We start from the raw sequence: 27,594 nt of genomic DNA on the forward strand, positions 1-27,594 counted from the left end.
GCGCCTTTCTATCAGAAACATGCAATCCTGTGGCAGTCTATGGGGAATAACCCAACCATGAATTTATATAGTGAATAAAGTATCCCCTATTGTAAAATATAAGGGTATTATAAGGTAGCTTAGGGTATTAGGGTATTATAAGGTTTTTATTTTGCATTTTAAACAAAAACAAACAATAAACAGCACATATATGCTTTACACTTATTCAGCAACGTTTACAAGTATTTTATGTATAGCGACAGTTTGAAGAAACAATTAGCAAATAACCTCAATTATTTCAGAGTGCTTCTTATAAATCAATCATCTGAAGGGGGTGCATGGGGGGGTACTTTATTAATTATAATACACAAATTTCAGTGATTTATGTGACAGAAATGACATCAGAACTCACCGTTTATAACTGATGACTTCAGAACTCACCGTTTATAAGGATATAATTTACAAGATGTTCATGGCTTTTGTGTATTATAGATGTATAACTTTATTTATAATACGCTGTAAAGGCCCGCAGCACTGTACAATATATAGTGAATAAAGTACCCCCTCTTGTAAAATATAAGGATATTATTAGTTACCGAGGAGTTTCATGACCATATAAAAACACGAGGCCGAAGGCCGAGTGTTTTTATACAGGTCATGGAACTCCGAGGTAACTTCTAATATCCTCATATTTTACAACTGGGGGTACTTTATTTATTATAATACACAAATTTTAGTGAGTCATGTGACAGAAATTACATCACTACTCACCGTTTATAACTGATGACATCACTACTCACCGTTTATAAGGATATAATTTACAGGATATTCATGGCTTTTGTGTATTATATAAAAATACACACAGGGAGGACAAGTAACATAAGCACAAAGAGCTTAAGTGCCATATGTTAAGAGCGACAGTAGGAAGGCGGATGCTGCCCCATAGCACTTACAGTCTAACCACTACAGATTATTCCAGTTCCTAGACTAATTTAAAAGAACACAAACAAAAACTATGCTACCACATAAGAAAATAAACATATTCTTTTAAAATATGAAATATATTGCTGCTAACTGAGAGTATTCTAAAACCTACATAATGATTGTTACAGGGATGGTATAGGAGGCATGTTTATAAGCACATTATCGGTTTTCCTTAGCAACTGTCTTTTGAGCTATAATATATTTGTATATTTCTCTTACAGTTGATCACAGCAGAGTTCGACTTGCACTGAAAGTTCCATCGCATGAATCAGATTACATCAATGCAAATTTTATCAAGGTATGGTGTGTGCTTGTCTATAAGGCTCTTTTATATACATATGCAATAGGGTTGGCAACTTTTCTGCATACTAATACTGGCCTTCATATATTTTTTCTTTCTTCCCTATTAATAACAGTGACACCATTGCTGAAACTTATCTTATCTAACCATTTTTTGCAAAGGTCATTAACACGTTACCATTTTGGCAATCGAACAGGTCAGCTAGAGCCCCGACACACCATTTAATATGCAACAGTGAGGGCTGCTGTAGCAATTCCAATGAACTGCAGTATTATGCAGAATAAGCAAGACTTTAAATTTTCTCTATTCACCTTTCGTATTCAAGCATTGGTGCAGGCCTGTTCCATTAAGTCTGGACATGCATGTCATCTTTGGAGGGACAAGACAAGGCCGCATTTAGGAATGTGTTATTTACTGATCTGTCTTAACAGTTTAAATGAATGGTAAACTCTTGTGTCTGAATTATTCCACAGCCATTTCTAATAATTTCTTATCCATTTGCAGGGAGTACACGGGCCAAGAGCATACCTTGCTACCCAGGGACCACTAGCAAACACAGTAATAGATTTCTGGAGGATGATTTGGGAATATAACGTAGCTGTAAGTATTTATCATTTTTAAAGTTGCAGATTTCATCTCTCTTTATTACAAATGTGTTAACTGCGTATAAGTTAGAATTCTACACAGTACAGGTTTGGGATCTATTATCCAGAATGCTTGGGACCTGTGGTTACTAGATAAGGGATCTTAATGTAATTTGAATCACCATACCTTAAGTCTGCTAAAATCATTTAAACGTTAAATAAACCCGTTAAATAAATAGGATTATGCAGATATGGATATATGCAGCTTATTTACAAGGTACGGAATTATTGTTATAAAAAAAAAAAAGGAAATCATTTTAAATAATTATAATTATTTGCTTATATTGAAAACTATGGTTGATGGTCCTTCAGTAATTCTAAGCTTTGTAGATAATAGGTTTCTGGATAAGTTATCCCATATCTGTGCTACAATTTGCTGCTTACTTTCTTTTCTTGTGGGTGTTAAAATGTTTTCGTTTTTCCTTGCTTACATTTATAAGGGAATCTTTTTTTACCATTTTTCCAAAAAATTGCTTTTCATTAGCATTAGTCATTGCAGATGCAATTATGGCCATACCCATTAATATGAAAATAAGCAAAGATGCAGCTACGCCCAATGCAACATAACCTATGCCTATGCTTTATTAATATAATTGTTCTTATTCCTGCAGATAATTGTAATGGCTTGTCGTGAATTTGAAATGGGAAGGGTATGTATTTGAACATAACTCAAAATACTTCTGTGATGTGAGTTATTTACATTTACCCACAAATGTAAAAAATAATTTCCATTTTCTGTTTGCTGCATAGATTGTACCATGCATTTATCAATTTCTACATGTATAGAGGCAGCATACACTTAACAAGTTGGCAGTAAACAGAGATTGTACTAAAATGTGCTCTATCTTTCCTAAGCATATAAACAACAAAAATAGTTTGCAATACATGCTTGGGAAAGGGTTTTTTTTTTTAAGGTAAAAAATACACCCTGTTAGTGCCATAAAACCTTTTTGTATGTAGTGGGTCAATTAATTCCCATTCCAAAAGTGCTGGATTATATTAAAATGGTGGAGTCCACTGCCAAGAATCAAGTATGCACATAGTTTTCTTCGTAATAATATGCGAGTGAGCAATGTTCATATAATTTACATCCCCTAAACATGTTACTATAATATAATCCCCTTAACATATTTCCAGGTCCTATTCACCTGCAGCCCGCTGGCTGCTGAGAGTTGGACTTGAAGTATAGTCTGTCCTCTATTTTGTGTACAGGATGTGCTGTGGCTGATGTCTGCATCTAACAAGACTGCTGCCAAAATGGGCCTACAACAAAATTTTAGGTGCAAAATCTTATGCAAGAAGTGATATTTTGATTGCTAGGCTCTTGGGTGCAGTAATGCAACAACTGCTGTGAAAGTACAGAGATCCTTATTTTGAAAGTTTTATGTTATTTTACTAGGTTATTTTATAACTTTTGTGGCAGATAAACCGGTCTTGTTTTTAAGTATGACTTTTTTTCTTCTTTTTAACAGAAAAAATGTGAACGATATTATCCTAATTATGGAGAGCAACCCATAACATTTGGGCCATTTCATATCTCGTGTGTAAGTAACAAACTGCTATTTTTCAATGGGCACAGAGGGCTGTTTATATAGTATGTGGGAGAGTATATTATAATATATATATAGATCAGTCCAGAAGAAGAAAACCGTTGTTCATTTGATGTACAAAACTTAGGGATAGGGTTACAGTAGCATTGACATTGTACATTTTTTCCATTATATAGAAAAATGTAGGATTGGATTTTGCAATTTTTAATGGAGGGCTATTCAATTAATATAAACATAGCTAGCCATAACTTTTCCATATAGAGCAGATTCAGAATCTGAGAAATTTTAAGTTTTGCAAAACAAATAATATGCTGGGAGCTGTATCGATATCATGCAACTGAATATAGAAGTAATGAAATGATGCACAGTTTACAAAATAAACACTTATTACAATGGTAAATTATCACTGGCACTTATGAGTCAACGTACTATACATTTATTAACCACAAATGCCATGGTAAGGGCAAAAAAATCAAATATTAATAAATCATGCATTACACCAGTTATACAAACAAATGGCAGTTAATACAAGCAGCAAGTCTTCTGAAGTAAACCATATATGATAACGGCAGAGCTCATGGAAAACATAACCTTGTCTATCGTTGCTTTATGATACTGGGCACTTAAGATGAGAAATGCTAGTTATAGTAATTATGAGGAACCAGTAAATGCATTGTTAGGTTGCAATGAAGCAATACCTTCAGTAGCAAATATTACAGTATTTACATAGGTATGTTTTAGCTGTCAGACAAGGGAATATCTTGGTTTTGCTAAACTAGAAATCTTTATGCAGGCTTTCATCAAAAATGTTATAATTGACCCATATAACATCCATGTCAGGGTTCTTGTGAACCTTTACACTCCTTAAGTGACTTATTTTACATTTTATATACAGTATAACCTCTCTTTGTGGATAAAGTGCTATGTACAAAAGTAGCACTATAATCAAAATATACACTCATATTTACATATATATTGCTGGCCGGAATATTGATCAGTGTGACTTTCCCTTATTCCAGAATATAACCTGTGAATAACAATTTAAATTTCTGAATAACTTTCCTAACTTCTCTGTCTGCAAATGGGAATCTGTACGCGGTCTTCTGTTCATATATTCTTGTCAAAGTAACATAGTAAGTTAGGTTGAAAAAAGACGCACTCCCATCAAGTTCAACCTTTTAACTCTATTTGTCATAACAAACATAATTGTTTTTAGAGATCACTACATAACCAACCAGTTAACAGAAAACAGATTTTTTTATATTTATATATTTTTTTTTTATTTTCAGACCCTTAAATATGAGTTGTGTAAACCTTTGCTTTCTTTGTAGGAGAGTGAAGAGTCTAGAAAAGATTATTTTGTCAGAACACTGTTATTGGAATTCCAGAATGTAAGTATGCAAGCAATTGAATAGAAACACACCGTAACCGGTTTTATGTGTCACATTACTGTATTCTGGTATTTCATTAGGTGAGATCCTTAAAGGTGAACGGTATTAAAATAAATCCACTGAAATGTAGAAGATGCTTAAATGTGCTTCAAATACATTTAGAGTAGATAGGGATGTGGTTATCATGCTTTCCATTTCCCCCACCCACATATATTTTGTAGCCAGACCCAATTTTCTGTATAAGCCACACTTTTGAGGCCATTACCTGTTCTGAGCCACTCATCTCTTCACACATAGATTTGCAAGTTTCCATAAATGATGGTTTCTGCACACATGGGTTGGTGTTGCACACAAAATATTTTTTTTTGCCCATAGGACCAGTAAGAGGTTAGAGGGGACAGTGGTCAGATCCTCTACCTGTATAAGCAGCCAGTTACATGGAGTGTCACATGGTGGTAGAGGTGCCCTTAATGCTTGTGTGTGAGTAAGGCATTATGATGTTGCCAAGAACACATTGGATTCCAAGGAGAGCTTGGGAATCTGGGAAACTAACACTGATACAGTATAGTAAAAATTAGTAACCAAATTCACAGACCTTTTTTTCAGTTGATTTTCTCAGTCACACCAAAAAAATCAATCCTCTTTCTTCTTAGGCAGATCCATAACCTCATTCTCCTTATGTTAAAGAAATCCTTTTGATGCCCATGATGAATTCTTCTTTCTTGCTGTCTGGATGAATGTAACATTTATAAAGTTGGAACAATGCAATTGTGACAAATGAGTCCTTTGGTTAGTTTTTATTATGTGTGCCAGTATACACAGCCAATTTACTGTATATAAAATAATAAAGTATGCACAACCCTTCTCCCACAGAGGGGTAATTATTATTTTCTTTGGTTAGTCATGGCCATTACTCCTTTGTGATTGTTGCTTAGGTAACTCCCATAAGTAATGTTTTAGTAGTTAAAAGGACAAGGGCCATAATCAAAAAGGGCCTTTTCCCTAAAATCAATGTTCATGGTTTAAGAATATTTTAATTACTTCAATATTTCAAAAGGGTACTTTGCTGCTTCAGTATTTCCTAATACAGTTGGGCCTGTCTGCTCTCTTTTAATCTAGCTCCATTTCACTTGAGTCAGTGGTCCCATTTCCCTTATGTAAATGTAAAGCTTAAATAATCATGTAGTAGAGTACCTGTCAATATTAGAACCAATAGATAGCAACCACCAATTATGTTCAGTAATCTTTGTCATGGCTCAGTTCACATATAGAAGTATTATACAATTGAAAAAGCTGTTCATCAACTTTGGATTCATGTGAACAGGTTATAGACCAAAAAAAAAACCTAAAAACTAACCAGACACATGAAAATGTCTTTTGCCTCTCTAAATCTTATTGCACTAAATATTATGGCTGTGAAATTGGACTACAAATTCAGCTTTTCTTGTGTGCACGGTTATGGTTTTAGTAATGATAGCAGCAATTCAATGCATGTTTCGTTGTGTGGATTGTGGTGTTAAGTCCAGAAAACATACACAAGAACTTTTTGGGTTATGAGCATTGACTTGGGATATTCACAGTGCATCATGTGCTAGTAAATGTGAATCACCCCTGAAATTTCCTCTTCGCTCTTCATCTTGAGAAAAGCAGCCTTAATGAAATGTTTCAAATGACATAAGCTTGACACATACAGCGCCAGATACTAATCCTGTTCTTAGTGGCAGCGGTGATGTGGTCATACCAGGGTATGAGTAACAAAGTTGAAATTGCAAAACAAACAAAGTTTCTAAGATTAAAAGAAAAGTAAACCCTCAGAATTTTTTCCTTTGCCGATCTTTTTCACAGTTCCGCAACTGGATCACCAAATCAAGATAAAATTATAGATCAGCGCCACAGGCTATGGGAAAAAAAACAAATAACAGAACTTAATGCAATGTTGTTAATATTCAGTGCAGTCACAAGGGTGTTGCAACACAAATCTGTGTGTCTTGAACCACAGAATACCTAGGTACAGATTTTTCTCATGTGTTCTGAAGTGCTATAGTGATTTTTACAAAGTGGTATCTCTAAAATAAAATTATAATGAAGTAAAACAAGGCGTTTGGATTAGCAATTTAAAAGGTGCCTGATTTCAAAACAGCATGTCAGTATCAACTTCAGGGTATTTTTTTTTTCTGTAAAGACATTAAAATGCAGGGACAGCACCCATAGTGTAATTCACATTTATTATTAAAAAGGTTTTAAAACTTATTGCACTTGCCTAAATCACACTTCTGGGCACATATCAAAAAATCACTTTCTCCAGTGTGTGCAGATTGTGGAGAGATTGGTTCTACCAGCGTCTCCCTCTCCCTTTTATTCCACCTGTACACCCACTCACTGCTGAGACCGGAATTAATGTCACACCTGACGCGTTTTGCTGAGGACAGCTTCTTCAGAGGTCTCCCAGCAAAATGTGCCAAGTGTGACATCACTTCTCAGCAGTGAGTGGGTGTACAGGTGGAACAAAAGGGAGAGGGAGACGCCATCTCTTTGTATTGCAAAGGTTCCCCTCCACAATTTGCACACACTGGAGAAAGTGATTGTGCTCAGAAGTGTGATTTATGTAAGTGCAATAAATTGTAAAACCTTTTTAAAAATGAAGTTACATTACAATATGGTTGATGTCCCTGCATTTTAATGACTTTACAGAAAAAGAAATACCCTGGAGTTGATAAGGACATGCTGTTTTGAAAATCGGGAACCACTTGCTAGTTTTTTTCCATAGACTGTGGCACTGATCTATAATTTTATCTTGACAGGGTAGAAGTAAGTAAGATCTGTTTGTCTGTGTGTTGACACTAATCAAGTGCCATTTTAAATACTGCAGTCCACCCTTCTTGATTCATATGATTTTCAATTGCAGTTACATTTATAAATGAAACCGTTAATATATATTGGACAGGTGCTTAGAATTACCTTTACTTTCATTATACAAATACTTGTTTTTGGTTGAAATTTTCTTTTAATTAAAAAAAAATCATTATTTTATTTGACATTATTAAAAATGCTGTGCCTAATGAAAGACTGAATAGAATTGAAAAGAACCCTATTACACAACATTTTCCATAGGTTCCCCTTCTGGAAAATGCTATCATTGAATAATTTCTAAACAGCATGAAAATATATTTCATTACATCCTTGTAGATTAAAAATCCCTGCCCTGCTTTATAGAATCATCCCATCATCACCTTTTTAGTCTTGTGCTTTACCTTGCTTTAACTGTATATAATAAAAGCATTTATTTTGCTCACAGGATTAGTTGCGACTTTGCCACACTGTTCCCTTCATTTCTTCTCAGGAAACCCGTACAATTCATCAATTCCATTATGTGAACTGGCCAGACCATGATGTTCCATCATCATTTGATTCTATTCTGGATATGATTGACTTAATGAGACATTACCAAGCCCATGATGATGTACCTCTATGTATACATTGTAGGTAAGTGACATTTTATGTATGTATATGTATATGTGTGTGTACACACACGCACACGCACACGTATGAGTGTACAGATAAGAAAAAGTAAACATGGATTCATGTATGTACAAAGGGCAAAGCTGTAATGGTTTAAAGGAAAACTATACTCCCAAAATGAATACTTAAGCAACAGATGATTTATATCATATTCAGTGGCATATTAAAGAATCTTACCAAACTGGAATATATATTTAAGTAAATATTGCCCTTTTACATCTCTTGCCTTGAACCACCTTTTTGTGATGGTTTGTGTGCTGCCTCAGAGATCACCTGACCAGAAATACTACAACTCTGTAACAGGAAGAAGTTTGGTAGCAAAAGACACAACTCTGTCTGTTGGCTCATGTGACCTAAGAAGTAAAGTTTGTTTGTGTGCACAGTGAATCGTACGATCCCAGGTGGCGGCCCTTATTTTTAAAACGTCAATTTTCTATTTATAATTACCCGATGGCACCTACTACTAGAAAAGTATATTATTATGAAAATGGTTTGTTTACCTGAAGCAGGGTTTTACATATGAGCTATTTCATGCAATATCTTTTTATAGAGACCTACATTGTTTGGAGGGGTATAGGTTTCCTTTAATCCAGTTCGATTACTCTACTACTATGTATTGTTAAAGGAGAAGGAACGGCAAATTATAAATACGCCTCTAATCAAAGGCTTGTGTAAAAGGAACTTACATAGCATTTTAAAAGTTTTCTCCCTAGTATGACGTGGAAGGAAGTAGCGCTCATAGGCAGACTGCAGCAGTGGACTCGGGTAACGTCACACACACTGTCTTCTTGTATCCTGCTGCCAGCCTTGATGCGCATTGGGTGTGATATACATCTACTGCGCAAGTCCTTCGTGTTGCCACTACTGATCTGCTGGCGCTGATTCCTAATGAGCGCTACGTCTGTAGTGATGCACTCCTGGGGTCAAGTTGTTTTTTTTTTTTTTTGCGCATGCGCAATACAGAGCAGGAGGTGAAGGAAGCGTCCTTTACCTTTCCAAGATGGTGCCTGTCTGATTAAATAAGTGTGGCGAACGAGGACAAGGATTGTACTGATGATTAGAGTGGACTATGTGAATCACTACCTTAGTGATTTCAGAGGCCTTGGGGTGTACATTACTGGGAGATAAGTATTTATTTTTGCCTTTCCTTCTCCTTTAATCCAATTATAATACAGAAATACTCTCTGTGGCCCTAGCGGATGTTGCTTGCTTCAGCAAGGAGTGAATGCCTTTAATATTAAGTGTTAGAGCAGCTAATGTCTTGAATTTCACTTTAATAGTGCTGGATGTGGACGGACTGGAGCAATTTGTGCAATAGATTACACGTGGAACTTGCTGAAGGCCGGTGTAAGTCTTTTCGCTTGTATAACAGACTTCTTTGATGTTGAAAATAAATATGATCACACATTGTTTAGTGCACTCGTGTTTTCAATCTTGTTTTAGATAATACCAGAAGAGTTCAATGTATACAGTTTAATTCAAGAAATGAGGACCCAACGGCATTCAGCGGTTCAGACAAAGGTACACAGTTAAGTGATAAAACTATATATGTAATTTATTGATTTGTATTTAACATTTTACATTCTAATGATGAATATTCTTTGTGTGAAGTGGGTGCGATACATAGGCAATGTATGGAAGTACTAAAAAAATGTATTTAGACAATGTAGGCACTTAGTATTGTAAAATATCTTATGTTAGGGTTACATTTTTTTAAGAACCTGGAAACGTGGCAACTTGCAGGCTGAAGTTCTAAATGACATGATTAAAAATGTTTCCTCAAGACTAATGTCCATGTTATAAACATGGCTCTTCTAAAACCTTTGTTTTGTATCTGTTTGCCTAAATATTGAATTACTACCCTTCTGTAGTATTCATTGCTTGACATGAATATAATAATAATAATATTTTCATTCCTTCTAAATGATGTCATTGCTTTACAGGAGCAGTATGAGTTGGTGCACCGTGCCATAGCTCAGCTATTTCACAAGCAGCTGGAAGTGTATGAAAATGAGACCGGAAAAATTGTTGATGGCCTGGTATGTGTTTTAATACAGTCCTTTACTTTGAAAGGGCGGTGCAGTCCCCCTAGCATTGCCAATCAATGGCCATAGCATTATATATTTTGATGCACTGCATTGCCCTACAATCTTATCATCAACTAATTGGTGTGCAACGGGGGTTAAACTATGATTTAAGTATCTCTGTTATAGTATAGTTAACCATAACTTTATCATGTGAAATATGCCACTGAATTTTACCAACTTTTTAATGGGCTACAGAGTTGCTCATTTTCTGAACTATTGCCTTGGCTTGCTGTTAGAAGCCACGTCTAGTTCTTTCACAATGCTAGAAATGGCCATGGAAGAGCTTTATTTTTAAACTTGTTGGGATTCCAGATACCCTTATCTTGTCCTGCTGCTGTGCCCAAAGCTACCACTTCCTTCTCACTGCAATATAATCAGGCTTATTTGCCTGTGTGGTCCTGGTAATGGCAATATGAATTGGGCACCACTAAGGATGGCTTTGCCCCAGTTTGGGAAGCATTGCTCAACATATGCACAGTTAATTTATTTATTATGATTATCACTAAATCATGTTCTGGTTCATAAATGCAGGCACGTTTGAAAGACAATGTTCATATTTTTATGTGAACGTCATCTCTGGCAACAAAACATTTGGTATCTTTGTGGAACACACCTTATGTGCATTGGTCTTAATATTGTGATATGTAAAAGAATTGCAAAACAGTGTTCCATCAGTGAAACATAGGCCAAATCTGGCATTACAGGCAGGGTGACATTTAATTGAACTGTTATTTGTCAATACAAGTCAGGGGGCAGTAAGCAAAGGTAATGTTAGAAAGAGGGGTGGAATAATGAGCCAGTGTTGGATTTATGCAGTTTTTCTGTGGAAGAAAGATGATTATACAGTACACTAATGTACAATTACATTTGCAGGAGGACAACAACATCGATGATAATATACTCTCAGAAAATGAAAAAACAGACTCTCCACCTCCAAAACCCCCAAGAATCCGGAGGTCAGTTTTCAGAACACACATTGAACAGCTAAATTAAATTGCAAACTGTCCAAAGAATAAATCAAGTGTTAGAAGTTGTTTATTGGTATATTTGCTATACCAATAATGGTATCAGCTGAGATAGTAGAAGCTTAATTTCGTACATGAAAAGGTGTAAATACTTGGGGCATTTCCTTCTGAGTTGTATTTTGATTTCTTATTCTACCAAGATTTATGCAAAATAATAGGCTTGAAACATCAATATAAGTATATAATACAAAAAAGCCATGAATATCTTGTAAATGATATCCTTATAAATGGTGAGTACTGATATCAGTTATAAACGGTGAGTACTGATGTAATTTCTGTCACATGACTCACTAAAACTTGTGTATTATACTATATAAAGTACCCCCTGTTGCAAAATATGAGAATATTAGAAGTTACCTTGAAGTTCCATGACCTGTATAAAAACTCTCGGCCTTTGGCCTCGTGTTTTGATATGGTCATGAAACTCCTGGGTAACTTATAATATCCTTATAATTTACAAGAGGGGGTACTGTATTCACTATATATTGGTCTCCAAAGCCTACATCCTTATATATAAATGGCTTTCTTGGGACCTGAGCCATAGTAACTAAAATTATTTGGTCTTACAACAGGTATGGGATTCAAAATCTGGAAATCTGTTATCCAGATAGGTCCATAATGCCTTCCCCATAGTGTCCTATTTTTAAACCGTTCCTCAATTTTTGACTGATTCTCTGTAATAGGAGGAGAGTATCTTGATGGTAATTTAGTCATGCTGATGGCAAAACAATTCTATTGGGTCTGAAATGTATTTTAATAGCATTAAGGCATACACTGCTCCATATATCGATTCCTAATGATAATTTCTTTTATTGGGAAAAATAAACCTTTATGCTTTCTATAAGAATATTTTAGTTTCGTGTACAGTAATAAGAGTACAATTTATGTGCATAATTGTTTTTATTGAGCCAGAGGATTAACATCCTCCAGTACATGGACCGTTACAGTTGTTCAGACATGGAATATGTACTCAGAAAAGTTCAGGATGGCAGCATATTGTCACAGCTTTCTTATCAATGCTTCAATGTTTCTATTTTAGCTTACTGGAAGAAAGTTAAGCGTTGTCTATTTTTGGCATATCTGCTGCATTCCCTGGCTTTGGCTCCAGCAGTTTAATTTGATGTTAGAACCCCACACTGTAGTGCTGAGAAGAATCGAGAATTACTTGAGGGTTTTTCCTTGGGTGCTTGCCAGCAATCTTGATTAGGCTTTCTCAATTCAGTCTTTTGTGCCGCAGTACATTTTGTAGTATGGGACTGGGGTGACATTGTTCCATGTATGGTGTGACTTGTGCTTGATGCCGTCGCTCTCCCTACTTTACTGAGACTGTTCATTGCTGCCACATATACTGCAGCTTGTCTTGCTTGAAAGAGGTTAAGAGGCTCTTTGATGGTGTGACCTGTTGTACAATGACATGGCTCTGTTCAGTGTTTCTTCTTTAATTGTTACAACTCTTGCCTGTTTTCTAAATCCCTTACAATGTGAATTTTCTCTCAGGACCTATAGGATTAAGTGACAAATAGTTTGCATTGGGTTAAAGCAGACCCGCCACTGTATAACAAAAAAGTTAATTTTTTTTTACAACTTTAGCAGAAACTTGAATAAATGAATACAAATAGTACTTTTTGCTGTGGTTGTTGCTACAGGATGTCGCCTGCTGTCTGTATATTCATTATTCTTTTTTTTTTTTTGCACACAGTTTGCTATTGGTCTTCATTTTCTACTTTTTGTGTTTTTTGAATGATTTAGCTGCTTTGTTCAGCAGCTCTTCGGTTTAGGATTTCAGCAGCTATCTGGTTGCTAGGGTTGCAGTGACCCCCTTCTGAAAGCTTGAAAAAGGCAGAATAGGAAGACCAATAATTCAAAAACTATAACTGAAGACCTATTGAAAATTTATTAAAAATAGTATAATATACTAAAATACGGTACCAAAAGTGCTAAATACCTTATTATGGCATAAAATACTAAGTAGCAACAGATTGGCACTCTAAGCAATGATTTACCAACAGTAATATTGGTACTAGTAATACACTACTGCAGAAGGTTATACTGTGTCATCCATTGGCCTTTACACCCCAGTTATATTAAGATCCAGGGTTGGATTAGGCCCAGCCCTCATGGACCCCCACCGGCCCAGACCTGCTCCATTTTTTACACATGCGCGCAGCAGGAGTTTGGAGGTCGGGAGGGGCCCCGGTAAACGGCTAGGAGGGCCCTTCATTTTGCAGCCCCTGTGGGCCCCCACTGCTCCAGTCCGACGCTGTTACGATCATTTACCAAAACCTACAATGAGTCACAGTGCCTAAGGTACCCTTTCAAACATCATGCCAGATAAATGGCAGTAGTATATTCATCATGAAAAAATATGACTGTATTAAATAAAATTTAATCTATGGTTTAAATGTATTTCAGTTGCCTCGTAGAAGGAGATGTGAAGGAAGAAATCCTGCAGCCCCCAGAACCCCATCCCGTACCTCCCATTTTGACACCATCACCCCCTTCTGCCTACCCAACGGTCACTACTGTATGGCAAGACATCGATCGCTATCATCCAAAACCAGTTCTACACATGCTGTCATTGAATAATCCAACAGATTTGAATGAAAATTATAGCAAATCTGGAGAACTGATTGGGAAGAATGAACCTGCTGTAGAGATGAAACTTGAGCGCAAACTGAGTTTTGAAATAAAGAAAGTACCTCTCCAAGAGAGCCCTATAAGTTTTGAGGCAAGTGCAGGTTTGCAAAGGGGATTTGGCATCAAAATGAAATCTGCTTCCTCCTATGCAATTGATCAGTCTTCAAAAATTCCAGCATCTGGCTCTTTGGAGTCTATAATGGGCTTGTCTTCAAACATCTGCACTGATTGTACAAGTTCCAAACCGTCAAAACCCTTACAAGGGGTTACACATCAAAGAGACTCTGATCAGCCCTCAAGACCAGACCATTTGCCGCTTGAAAAAGGACTTTCAGTGTCTTCTGGGATGTGTAAAAATGTGTCTTCCACTGCTGAGAACCCTTTAGCTTTGTGCCCTTGTTATTCTGGAAGTACTAGCACTGTTCTGTCCTGTCCAACCCAAAATCAGAGTGATGATCGCAGTACTCTTTCACTTCAAGCCCCTCTGTCCTTTACTAACCCTCTGCACTCTGATGACTCTGACATAGAAGAGGGAAATTCTTATGGATCAATGACAAAAAGTTTGTCTAACATATCAACCGCAAGTGCCACTGTATCTGCTGCTTCGGCAGTTGAAAACCCATCAACTAGGAAAGTATTACCTATGTCTATTGCTAAGCATGACTCGCTGAGCCCAAAGCACCCCAAAGCTGAAAAAAGTAAGTTGAATCATGCTAGTTTTCACTGCGCAGCAGGTCTCTATGCACATTTTTTTTCTTTACTACTTAATATTTTTCGTTTTATAAGGAGAATATTGACAAATTATTTGTAAATGTAATTAGAATTGAAAGAAGTACTAGTTTATAGCTTTTTTTCCCTGGGTCTGACTCTTTAAACAAGGTAATGAGTTTATTCTCCTTCAAATCTGTATCGGATGGCTTCCAACATTGTTTCAGAGGCAGGTTTGCAGAGAAAAGACACTGTTTTTAATAGTTATTTACCACCGAACATTTTTAACAAATGTATTTTGGAAAGTTGCTTAAAATTTACGTTTCCATTTACTATGCAAAAATGGAGGGACCTGGTAAGTATTAGTCCAAATAGAAGAGAGGGATGGTGGTTAGCACAGCTTTTCCAAATGATATGCGTCCAATTCCTTAATAGTTTCTCTGTGCTGCAACTGCTGCAAAAGATCCACGTATAGGAGAAGGAAGAGGAACTCCAGCAGTATTGCTCCAAACAACTTTTTATTCCAGGCAGTTGTAAACACAACATGTTTCGGGTTCAATACCTTTATCAATTGAATAAGGACCATTAAATAATTAACTGCCTGGAATAAAACGTTGTTTGCAGTAATACTGCTGGAGTTCCTCTTCCTTCTTCTATACCTGGTAAGTATTAGGGTTATTTGAAATTGTAAAGCTGAATCCCTAATTGGTATATTACAATTTGAACAATATCAAGAAAAATAATCATCTGTGAAAAAAGATTTTGATCATATTCAGTTGTTGAAACCCTTCATAACATTGTCCCACTGCAACCTTGTTATTTAAGGTAGATGACCTAAAACTTAAAGTACTAGAGTGATCCCAGAGTCTAGAGTGAATGCTTAGAAGGATCCAAACCCCCCCCCCCCCCGTAGTCTTGCAATAGCTCCAAGGGTCCATCAGCATCCATAGTGGCACATTCACATCACTCCATTATGTTGTGTTAGAGCATTGCACTGTTTTAATAGTCTGGAGTTCAAACATAAATAGTACTGTAGCTTATGTGTGCATTGCAAGCCCCTGTAACCCATCATCATGGTGGACAATGAAATGTGAAACGTTTCCTCTATAGCAGGCACTGGCGCCATCAGTTTGAATCATTCACTTTGGCCAGCAATCCCTCCTGTCAGTACCAGTGTCCATTAATCTGAATAGCAAGTAGCTGCAGGCCAGTAACTGACTGCTGTAGTTATTCTAAATCCAAATGCTGAGCCCAGTATTTAGTGGTAACGTGGGGCCTATTGGAGGGTAAGGGAGTGTGTTCAGACTCACACACACAAAAGCAATGCTAGGGATTCTATGTGGGCTTAATAGAATTGAATTTCATAGAAATGTTTGGGTGAGTATAGTAAATGACATTTACTTAGCTCGAGTGAAGGAATAGAATAAAAAATATTTCGAATTTCAAAGTATTGAACTTCAACTTCGAATCAAACGATTCGAACTAAAAATCGTTCGACTATTCGACCATTCGATAGTCGAAGTATTGTCTCTTTAAAAAAAAAAAAAAAACTTCGAAAACCTACCGAGCCCATAGGCTTTCCTAGCTTTTTTTGATTGAAGGAAAATCGTTTAATGGATTAAATTAATGGATTAAAATCCTTCGAATCGCTCGATTCGAAGGATTTTTCCTTAGAACGAAGGAAATGCGGTAAATCCTTCGACTATTCGAAGTCGAAAGATTTTACTTAGCCGGTCGAATATCGAGGGTTAATTAACCCTCAATATTCGACCCATAGTAAATGTGCCCCGTAGTGTCACTAGATACACTTAAAGGAAAACTATACCCCCCAAACAATGTAGGTCTCTATTAAAAGATACTGAGGCTCATTTATAACATTGTGCAAATTTGCACCTGGGCAGTAACCCATGGCAACCAATCAAATGATTGCTTTCAGTGCTCAACCTGCAACTGTTTTAAAAAAGCTAATCACGGATTGGTTACTGCCCAGGTGCAAATTTGCCCACTGTTTATAAATGAGCCCCACTGAGTAAAACAGCTCATATGTAAAACCCTGCTTCATGTAAATGAACCATTATCATAATAATATACTTTTTTAGTAGTATGTGCCATTGGGTAATCATAAATAGAAAATTGCCATTTTAAAAAATAAGGGCCGCCCCCTGAGATCGTAAGATTCACTGTGCACACATACAAACCACATGTAAGGTCACATGAGCCAATTAACAGTCTTTTGCTTCCTCACTTCTTCCTGTTACAGTTTGTGTTGTAGTATTTCTGGTCAGGTGATCTCTGAGGCAGCACAGATACATTCACGAAATGGTGGTTCAAGGCAAGAGATGTAAAAGGGCAATATTTATGTAAATATATATTCCAGTTTGGTAAGATTCTTTAATATGTCATTCAATTTGATATAAACTATCTGTTGCTTAAGTATTCATTTTAGGGGTATAGTTTTCCTTTAAGCCAGCCATTTGAGGTAATAATACAAATTCAAAATGATGCATGGCTTTTCATTAGGGATGCACCGAATCTACTATTTTTGTTTTGGCCAAACCCCCGAATCCTTTGCGAAAGATTCGGCCGAATACCGAACCGAGTCCTACTTTGCATATGCAAATTAGGGGTGGGAAGGGGAAAACATTTTTTACTGGCAAAAAATCATGCGATTCCCCTCCCCGCGCCTAATTTGTATATGCAAATTTGGTTTGGTTGAGCAGAATCCTGCTGAAAAAGGCTGAATCATGGATTCAGTGCATCCCTACTTTTCATATTTAAGATATGGACTATTTAAAAGTTACTCCTTTACAAAATTAAAGTGATACTGACACTAAAAATTTTCTTTTCAAAATATTCATCTACATTAAAAGTTACATACAGGTCACGTTGATCGTTTTTTGCTGATAGCTCTGCTTTTGTAAGTAATTGTTCCTTAAGGTGGCCATAGACACACATATCCTATCGTACGAATCGAGGATTCGTACGATTTTCGGATCATGTGTGGCGTGTGCCGACATCTTTCGTCCAGCGGAGATCGGTCAGGTTTGATTTTGACCCGACTGATTCCGCTGGAGCCCATGGCACATCATAATCGGATTGTTCGGCCATACGGCCGAACAATCAGATTACACACGATATAGCCATGTTTGTTAATGGCATATCGGGGAAAGATCCGCTCGTTTGGCGATATTGCCAAATGAGCGGATCTTTGCATCTATGGCCACCTTAAACCTTGACTGTTTTGCCAACCAGATTGGCCCTTTTTTAACCTGTCCGTTAGAGTTTCTAATGCAGTCAAAAAATTCCACTAAATGTTAAGATAAATAAAGCTCTCTGTGCAAAATAACAGAGTAATTTGAACTGAGCATTTGTAGAAAAACAAAGCAATGTTAAGCCTGTTAATAATCAGTATATTGCCCCTTTAAGTGATAAAATGTTGTGAAAAGCAGTGGTTAGATACATAGGTTGCCCTACTAGATCCTTGCATTGTTACTCACTCCCTTTTGTCCTGTGATGCTCTCTCTCTTACGCTTAATGGAATAGTAAACCCAGAACATAGCAGCTCTCCATAGAATATATCAATGAATGGACAGAGCTCTGTCTTTTACGCTCACATTTCTTCCTGTTACAGTTAGAGCTGCATTATTTCCTGTCAGGTGATCTCTGAGGCAGCACAGACACCATCACAAAATTTCTAAGTTTCTATGAATTGGGTGTTCTATAACATACTAAAAGTCACCTCAAAAGTGAACCACCCCTTTAATTACTGTAATAATACAGGTATAGGAACATTTTTTCCAGAAAGTGTCAAATGATGGTAAATCCATCTTCCTTGGAGTCCATATTAAAGTGGACCTGTCACCCAGACACAAAAATCTGTATAATAAAAGTCCTTTTCAAATTAAACATGAAATCCAATTTCTATTTTTTATTAAAGCATTCATAGCTGTTGTAAGCTCATTTAAAAATCTCAGCTGTCAATCAAATATTGTCGCCAATCCTCTATGCCTGTGGCATAGAGGCGGGGCAGACAATTACTTTGCTTTCCATTCAGCACTTCTTAGATGTCACTGCTCTCCACATATTTCCCCCGTTCTTTTTACCATTTAATTGTGTAGCCAGGGCATGGGGATGGACATCAGGTCCCCCATTCTGCTGCACAAACAAGATTCTGAGATGATGCAAGACTTGTCTTAATAACAGTGTGCACAAAATGGCTGCTGACTGTTTGCTATCATTTTGAAATCCCAGACTGAAGGAAGCAAGATTCAAATACTTGATATAGTGTAATTAAAGTTCATTTTGCTTGACTAATGTGATAAAATAGGATTTTGAATAATCTTTTTGGGTGACTGGTCCCCTTTAAGCAAATCTACTAGAATAAAAACAAAAATTGTAAATGATAGTCTGATTTTACATTTTCCTGAAATTGATGCAATTTTATCCCAGTCCCACACTGCATACTGAACTGGGCAATACTGTATTTCCTATTTCTCTGTAATAATAAAATTTACTTGATGGTAACTAAGGTGCATGATTTCACACTGGTGGCCAAATGACCACACTGGGTTTATATAATGTTTAATTGTGTTTTGTAGATTAAAGATATAGTGATCCAAATTATGGAAGACTCCAGGTCCCAATCACTCCTGATAAAAGATCCTATACCTTTAATGTCAATAGAAGAAATCTCACACCCATTTTCATATTTGAATGCAGTATGTGGATATATATTCACAGACAAACCAGCAAATCAAAGACTTCTTTCTTGTACAATTTTGCAGACCTTACACAAGATCAGCATGGTGAGACCATGTCACAGACCCTGCTTTTTAATTCCACTGATATGAAAGATCAACTGGCATCCCCACCAGGTATTATCACATATTTATTAATCGCAACATATTCCATGGCACTGTACAATAAACGGGTGTATACATTAAACATACAGGAAAACATACAAAACAACCAATGCAAGTTGTAGTCTTGCCGAAAACGCTTACAATCTAGAATGTGTAAAATACATTTTTCTGTCTCCTTGCCTTGTGTGCTCATTGGTTCACATGTTGCTTGCAAATAGTCAGTCCTGTGTATCATGTTAGGCCTGATTCAGATACAATGACAGTGCTATGTAGTAGAATGCTACAGCCCAAACGCTTTCTTTAACATTTGACAAGATCATTGCATTCCCATTGCTCTTGGCTGACCTTTTTGTGGCTTGAATGCGAGTGTGTATAATGTCTGTTGATGTATTATTTGCAGATGTCCGTAACCCTAATTGTAAGTTAAGGAGTGATGTTTAAAATGCTTAAGGCAAGGCCTTTTAACTGTGATGCAGTCTTGGCAGAAAAAAACCATTTTAATCATCATATCCCCTTTCTCCGCAGGCTCCAATGTCAGTGATAATGCTAGAGCATTTCAAGATGTCCCTTCACAAATGACATGATGGAAGTGTTGATTTGTGACTCCAAGACTTGCTGTTCCTATAAATGTCCATGTAGGACACACCGACTGATCCTGCCCTTAAAGTGGACACTGGATGAACCTGCAGACATACAACCCTCTTTGCTTGTGGAAGAACTAGTAACAATACAAGACACTGAAGAGACATTGCTGTAGCACAGGGAATAAACGTGCCACTCACAGCAAAGTATTCCATAACTATCCTGTTCATTCAATTGACATTAACATACCTGATGGTACATTCTACTGTACAATTCCATATATATTGTTAATATTATTTAAAATGGGGGAATCTAGTATCAAGTGCAAACGTTTATATGTTGGGACCAGATACCTGCCTTATATAACACTTAGGTTAAAAAGAATAAGTATTACATACGATTTTGTAACGTAAAGTATTAATGCCTTAATGTCTCTTAACCCTGTTACACGAGCTGCTTGTAGATCTATTAATATAGTCAGACTTTTATGATAGTTTGCGGACTACTCTTTTTGCTAATTTTTGATTACTATGTACGCATCCTTTTGTATTTGTACAGGGCAAGCAGGTATATATGTGACACCATTTCAGTCATAAACTATTCACAGAAGATGTAAGAAATCTCAGCATGGTCTTAATCTGTTCTTTATACAGAATGTAAATTATTGGCCCTGGTATTTTTATTTTATTATTATTATTATTATTATTTTTTTTTTTTAAATCGCCCTTGCTGGACAACAGCATTCAGCAGTGCAGGTTATAACCGACACGATTGTAATACACTTTGTAAATTGTAAGCTAAAGTTATTTTTATATTATACACATTCTCCTGGTTAAGAATCCATTTTGTCTTGGTTTTTATCAAGTCTGCAGCCTCTACAAAAAAAGGAATCAACCTTTTAATGCATCTGCCCTCAGAAATGTTTTTTATTAACCAAATCAAGGCACATGCTACTTGGTTGCTGAGGGAATGGAATAATAACATGAAACAGAGTACTAATACTTGCATGCAGGGATCCCCTTCCTCTGTCTCATTTATAATTGTCACACAATCATTCCTTTGTACAAAACACTGGTAAAGTAATGGTGCTCAGGTTTTAAGTTTGTCAACAAAAATCAAATGCAGCTTGTTGAAAGCTGGAACATATTTTTTATTTCAGTGTTTATTGCTCCTTCATTTGGAAGCATGGTGAGTTAGTATCTCTTTGCACAGAGGGTAAGATGTGTTTTGGGAAATAGTTTTTGGCACAGCATATCTGCTTATAAGTCCCAGTACGTTACACTTACCCCCAAAATTAAATCAATATGTTGAAAAGAACCACAAATAAAGAGTTAGGCCAGTATCAAATGTGTAAAATCACTGTGACTTTCCTATGAAAACTCTTTAAATAAGCATGATTTGCTTCCCATTCAATTTGAGAATTGCAGTGGGTATGGTATAATAGCAAATTTAGCACTCCAAACAAAACTTCTGTGTCCCAAAGGCCATAGCTATGCTGGTACAGGTATGGGACCTGTTATCCAGGGTGCTCGGGACCTTTCCGTAATTTGGGTCTTCATGCCTTAAGTCTACTAGAAATTCATTTAAACATTAAATAGCCCCAATAGGCTGGTTTTGCTTCCAATAAGGATTAATGATATCTTAATTGGGATCAAGTACAAGCTACTGTGTTATGATTACAGAGAAAAGGTTTGGATTATTTGGATAAAATGGATAAATTGGAGTCTATGGGAGACAACCATTCCGTAATTCGGAGCTTTCTGGATATCGTGTTTCTAGATAAGGGATCCTATACCTGTATCACCTAATTCCCTTTGACTTTCATGGGAGGTTATGTGTTAAAGGCACAGTATACCCTCTTATTCAACATTAATGCAATAGGGTGTGTATTGATCATTCTTTTTGCCTACTGTTATAAAGGGCAAGTTAACCCCAAAATAAAATTTTGCCTAATAAAATAAATCGTAATTTTAAGCATTTTCCAATATACATTTATTAAAAATGTTCAGTGATTTGTAAAAACAATTGCTATTAAAAGCAGCATTTGCTTAACTCCTGGTTGGTACTTTTTTTAAACAATGTTGCAGAAGCCTTGGTTTCCCAGCAAAGACAAGTCTGTTAATCAGTCTGAGCCATCAGGGCAGACAAACACTGCTTTCAGTAGCCTTACATTCACAAATAACTTAAAAACCATAGAACAAATGTAATGAATGTATATTGCAAAGTTGCTGAGAATTATATTTTATTAGGCAAAAAATAAAATATATTATGGGGGTTGACATTCCCTTTAATCACAGAAAGCACTTTTTGTTTTGTTATTAATTGAGCTAAACTGGGAAATCAATGCAACTCCATGTTTGGTCCGTGCAAGGTCAATAAGTAGATCACCAGTGCACATAATAGACTCCTGCTAACAAAACAGTCACAACAGAGGGTGATGGGCAGAAGTTTAATTATCTGCCTCGCAAAGTACTCAAAACAAGGTGTAGCTTTAATTTCCCTGTTTGGCTTGTCATATCAAAACCATAGACAATAGGCAAAAAGTAAATTTAGCATAAGCCCTAGTCATTGAACGTAGTATGACCAAGGATGTATACTGGCTCTGTAAATGTATATAGAATAATTTCAATATTAGATCAGTGCCAACCGAAGGACCTGATATCCTGGGGTTGGTAACAAACTTCCCACTCCACATATTGCACTTGCAGTTGAACAGTGTGGAAGCTCACAACAACCTGACTGCTTAGTGCCCTCCTTAGGCACTTTTAAAAAATATACTAATGGCACTAGTAAAGTCTTGAAAGTATGCCTGTCTCATAGTTTGTAGCCGTGACTTTTCTTTAGAAAGTCATGATAAACATGTCATGATAAAACATTAGGCCTAAATGAGGAAACTTTAATTGATTAAGGATACTCCAAATAAGGATAATAATAAAGAAAAATTATATATTTATATTGAGACAATTTACAGAAGTATGAATTTATTCGTCATGTGAGACTGCACTTCTAATTTTTATACAAACTGCATTTGCATATTTATTAAAGCAAATATGTCCACAATTTCTGCTTTCAGATGCTGGTATTTTTTTCTTTCGTTTACAGATGTCCATAAAGCCTGTTTGGTAGTTAGTCTTTTTTAGTGTGAACTGCTACACATATCTGAGTGCACACAAGATACAATTTTGTGTCATGGACCAATTGTGGGGCAAAAAGCTCACTCCAAGGTCTTCAAACAAACTATGTATAGACAAGGATTTCCATTATACTGTGGTGCTAAACAGAGCTCTGCAAATATAATGCAGGAATCAGATTCACTGCAAAAAATCTGGACAGCACTTCAAAGCATTGATCCAAATAAAAAGCCTTTTTTTTTAAAGGAAAACTATACCCTCAAACAATGTATTTGTCTATAAAACGATATTGCATAAAACAGATCATTTGTAAATCCTGCTTTATGTAAATGAACCATTTTCATAAGCTACTTTTTTAGTGGTATGTGCCATTGGGTATTTCATCCGACAGTCGGATCAATGTAGTTGGAAGATGCGATTTCTCCTTCACTTCCGTTTTCAGTAATTGCGACGTGTCGGGTCAAAACGCATCATCGAGTCCTGCCCTTAGAGCTGCTTTATTTCTGGTCAGGTGATCTCTGAGGCACCAGAGGGACCAATGCGAAGTGGTAAGAGATGTAAAAAGGGCAATATTTACTCATACTTGGCAATTTCATAAGATTCTTTAATGGGCCACTTTATATGATGGTTCTGGGGGTGTAGTTTTCCTGTAAGCAAAGTAATGGCTAATTTTTTGCTTTGCTGCTTGATAAAAGGCCCAAATCTGTCTAGCCCCATAATAGCCCAGTAGCCAATTTCTAGTGTTCTGTTGCCACAGCATTTTTTAATTCATGGGACTGAAACAAAAGTCTAGGAACTGCCTACATTCAAAGTGAATGGGAAGCAATAATATGTATCACATCCTGGCTCGTGACTTGTGTATGTGTATATATTTATATAATATATAGCTCCACTATTTTAGGATTTATCCTTTGGGAAAATTCGTCCGAATACTGAACTGAATTCGAACCCTAATTTGCATATGTAAATTAGGGGAAAGAGAACCGCGTGCTAAGTGCACAGTTAAAACTTTTTTGACTTGCTTGTTTGTGTGACGAAAAGTCACAATTTTTTTGGATTCAGATTTGATTTTCCCAAATCCTGCTGAAAAAGGCTGAATTTTGGCAGAATTCTGATATATATAGCATGCTCTGTATCAAAAAGTTTGGTCATTACTGTGTCTTACTCATACTGTCTTATTTTAAATTTACATGCCACCTTGTGGTTGTGCAGGAATATACAAGTATTTCTGTGTATATAATGAATGTAGCAGTGTTGAAACATAACCTCAAAAGTTGATATAAAAATTTGATGTGCCAGTCCCCGTTCTGGATATGTCAATGTCTGGGTACACAGGTCCCAAACCAAGAGCAATGGGTGTGTTAAATCACTGTTCTTGTACTATAAAGACTATATAGACAGGCTATAAATAAAAACTGCACTGTAACAATAAAGGTGTTCATTAAACAGGTATAGGTATAAACAGGACCTGAATACCAATGTCCCAGGTAATGTCCTCAGGCTTATTGCTATGTGAGTGTCAGTGACTTGTCATATATACTGGGAATTCACTCAAACGGCAGACTTAGTAATAACTTATCAAAGTATGTCCTTCTAATCTTAAATTACCAGATCACCTGAAAATTCAGGGACACAATCAATGCATGTTTGCAGGGATGCACTGATTGATTTTAAAGTCACAATCAATTCAGAATATTAAACTGATCTGGTAACCTTATTCAAAACGAAATCATGCCAACACAATTCACGCAGAAGGACCTACTGTAGAATAAAACATGAGTTTATTACATGATCCCATTGAATATTTACTGTATACATTGTGATCATATTCAAGTGCCTTTGCCAGCTTTTCCTCATTTCTGACATTTCATACACTATCAGCTTATTACAAAAATGGTCACAAATACAAAGTCATTTTAAGAAGTCTTTATTTCCAGAGAATCTCAAAACAAATACAAAAGATATTCTGAGTTTATATTTGAAGAAATGAGAAATTCAGTGATGGCATTCCAAATGTAAGGAGCAACAGAAAGTAAGGTTTAAGGTAGGAAATAGTAAAAGTGGGTGGTGTCTCCAAGCTACACCACAGAGAATAACAAAGTTGGCCAGGAATGTATTTAGACACAAGAGAAGAGAGATATTAAGGTGCAGAGGAATTACAGGCCTTGAAATTCATGCCAAATATTAGGCACCTGAAGGGAGTATAATTGCTTACTCGAGACCACAGGCTGGTGCTCATTTGCTAAAAACTTAAACTGGCCTGGGGAAATTCTGTAGGAGAATCAAGTCACAATCTTATTCCGCTTACTTGATCTTTCCTGCAGTCCCAGTGCACATGCCCAGTAGAATAGAAAGGCATTTTCCTCTACTGTGCATGCACATCCATACCAGACTGTAGAGAAGACCAAGATGCCAATGTGCACTGCTCATGCTGCAGTTTTTAGCAAACAGGAGCTCTGGCCCAGGATCTAAGGTAAGGTACTATAACCACTGAGAGTCTCTTAAATTTAAAATTTAGGTAATGATGGACCAAGAACAGAACTTTGTGGCACCACTATATTAGAGCAGACGGGTGATGCTTTGATTGCATATGACTGAGAAACATGGGTTATAAGTGTAAGAAAGGAGGCAGGATGGAGTCTGATAACGGATACAAAGAAAATACAGAATTTGCTTTGAAAGGTCTGCCATATCAAATGCAGATTATAAATCAAGGGTAAGGTCTATCAGATGATGGGTGTGACGAAAATTAGTAATACCAGAGAAGACAATATGGTACAGGATTCTGTAGGCAAGTGGCAGAAGAGAGACGGGATGATAATTAATCATGTGGATCCATAAGCATGTAGAATTAATATCAGGGTCTAATCCAAAACTTGATTCACTTCAATGCAGTATAACCTAGGTCTTATTCCTTATTGTAATGCTCCAAAAATACTCAACTTTATTCTCTTGGCATCCCCCACAGCAATTCAGACTATATCTCTTAAGCAGGTTCAGGTTCTTTTTGAGCCGCACATCACTAATCCACAGCTTATATGGTCTGTAGCTTCAAAACCAACCATTTAAAATAGACTATTTACAAAAATGTTTTTCCTCACAGGGGCTATTCAAATTTGGAGTATATTCTGAAGGTGAACCACCCCTCAAATAACATGTTATGTACATGCCATGACTGGTGTGTGAGCTTTTACGGTAATCATTTTGCTGTGAATACAATAAGCCTTGAATTGGGAGTACACAATCAAAACATTAAAAGCAGTTACAGAAGGATTAGCCAAGAAAAAAAAATGTATGGAAGTTAACAGTGGTTTATGCACTTTTTATATATAAGCCTAAATGAATGAGGCACATGTCAAAAATGTATCTAAGCTATTCTCTCCCAAAATCAAGATGAGACTGAAGTTGATGTAAAGGATGGAACAGCATTTCTGTAGTGAATTGTTCAGTTATCCCTGTCCATTCACAAATGTAGCATCTGATAAAGCTGGCAATACAGACATCATTAAATACAAGGTTCTTCAGGATGGGCATCCACACGAATAGATTTCCCCTGAACATGAATATGGTTTGCCAGTCATGCAGTTGCAAACATTTTGGTTGGTTTTTGATATCTGTTCATCTATAGTCAAACTGATAACAGCTATGGTAACCAGTTTCTAAAAAAATTTAAAAGCCTTCGTTTTTTTCTATATTAATAACATTGTCATCAAGCTTAATAAGCAACCCTCATGACAGCTGTAGAGGCAAAGTATGATACCCCCCAACCTGAATCTTTACATGGATGTTCAGTCTGTCCAGCTATGAATGATTTCCAAAAATCCAGTTCTCTTGTTAATGCATTCGGCTATACTGCTGCCTGTGTGCTGAAGTTGTTAGCAATAGACACGTACTGGAACGTAGTGACGCCATACTTCTTTAGTTCACTATACTGGCACGTCAGTACGTCTATTGACACCTTCAGCCCTAAAGAAGTATGCGAAAACAGTGCGTCTCTACGTGCCAGTACGTGTCTATTGCTAACACCTTCAGCACACAGGCAGCAGTATAGACCAAGTGGCAGATCATTTCACTAATGTGCCTTAATATTGCTGCTATGGGATTCCTGATCACACTGTGCTGGGGGGCCTCATTATTATTAATTTCATGATGGAGGCTGAGGGCCGGTGTAAATTTGAAAAAGGGCCGCAATTG

The 27,594-nt window shown here is 36.6% G+C and overlaps 1 protein-coding gene across 3 annotated transcripts in view; it reads left to right on the plus strand.

Annotated features, from left to right (window-relative positions):
* The window catches only part of ptpn12.L (protein tyrosine phosphatase non-receptor type 12 L homeolog), a 47,716-nt gene extending 26,608 nt beyond the window's left edge, over window positions 1–21,108 (plus strand). Inside the window, exons 3-15 of one of the 3 annotated variants that reach the window (XM_018252690.2) lie at window positions 1,185–1,261; window positions 1,769–1,864; window positions 2,520–2,558; window positions 3,381–3,452; window positions 4,790–4,849; window positions 8,190–8,332; window positions 9,649–9,715; window positions 9,812–9,889; window positions 10,312–10,407; window positions 11,329–11,411; window positions 13,893–14,815; window positions 19,610–19,699; window positions 20,213–21,108. In XM_018252690.2, the coding sequence (XP_018108179.1) occupies window positions 1,185–1,261; window positions 1,769–1,864; window positions 2,520–2,558; window positions 3,381–3,452; window positions 4,790–4,849; window positions 8,190–8,332; window positions 9,649–9,715; window positions 9,812–9,889; window positions 10,312–10,407; window positions 11,329–11,411; window positions 13,893–14,815; window positions 19,610–19,699; window positions 20,213–20,271 (1,883 nt within the window). In that variant the 3' untranslated portion in view covers window positions 20,272–21,108. The other 2 variants (XM_018252691.2, XM_041586531.1) reach the window with 2 other exon arrangements.
* The last annotated feature ends 6,486 nt before the right edge of the window (window positions 21,109–27,594 follow it).

The sequence above is a fragment of the Xenopus laevis genome, chromosome 3L (assembly GCF_017654675.1).
Source record: "Xenopus laevis strain J_2021 chromosome 3L, Xenopus_laevis_v10.1, whole genome shotgun sequence".
NCBI classification, from domain to species: Eukaryota; Metazoa; Chordata; class Amphibia; order Anura; family Pipidae; genus Xenopus; species Xenopus laevis.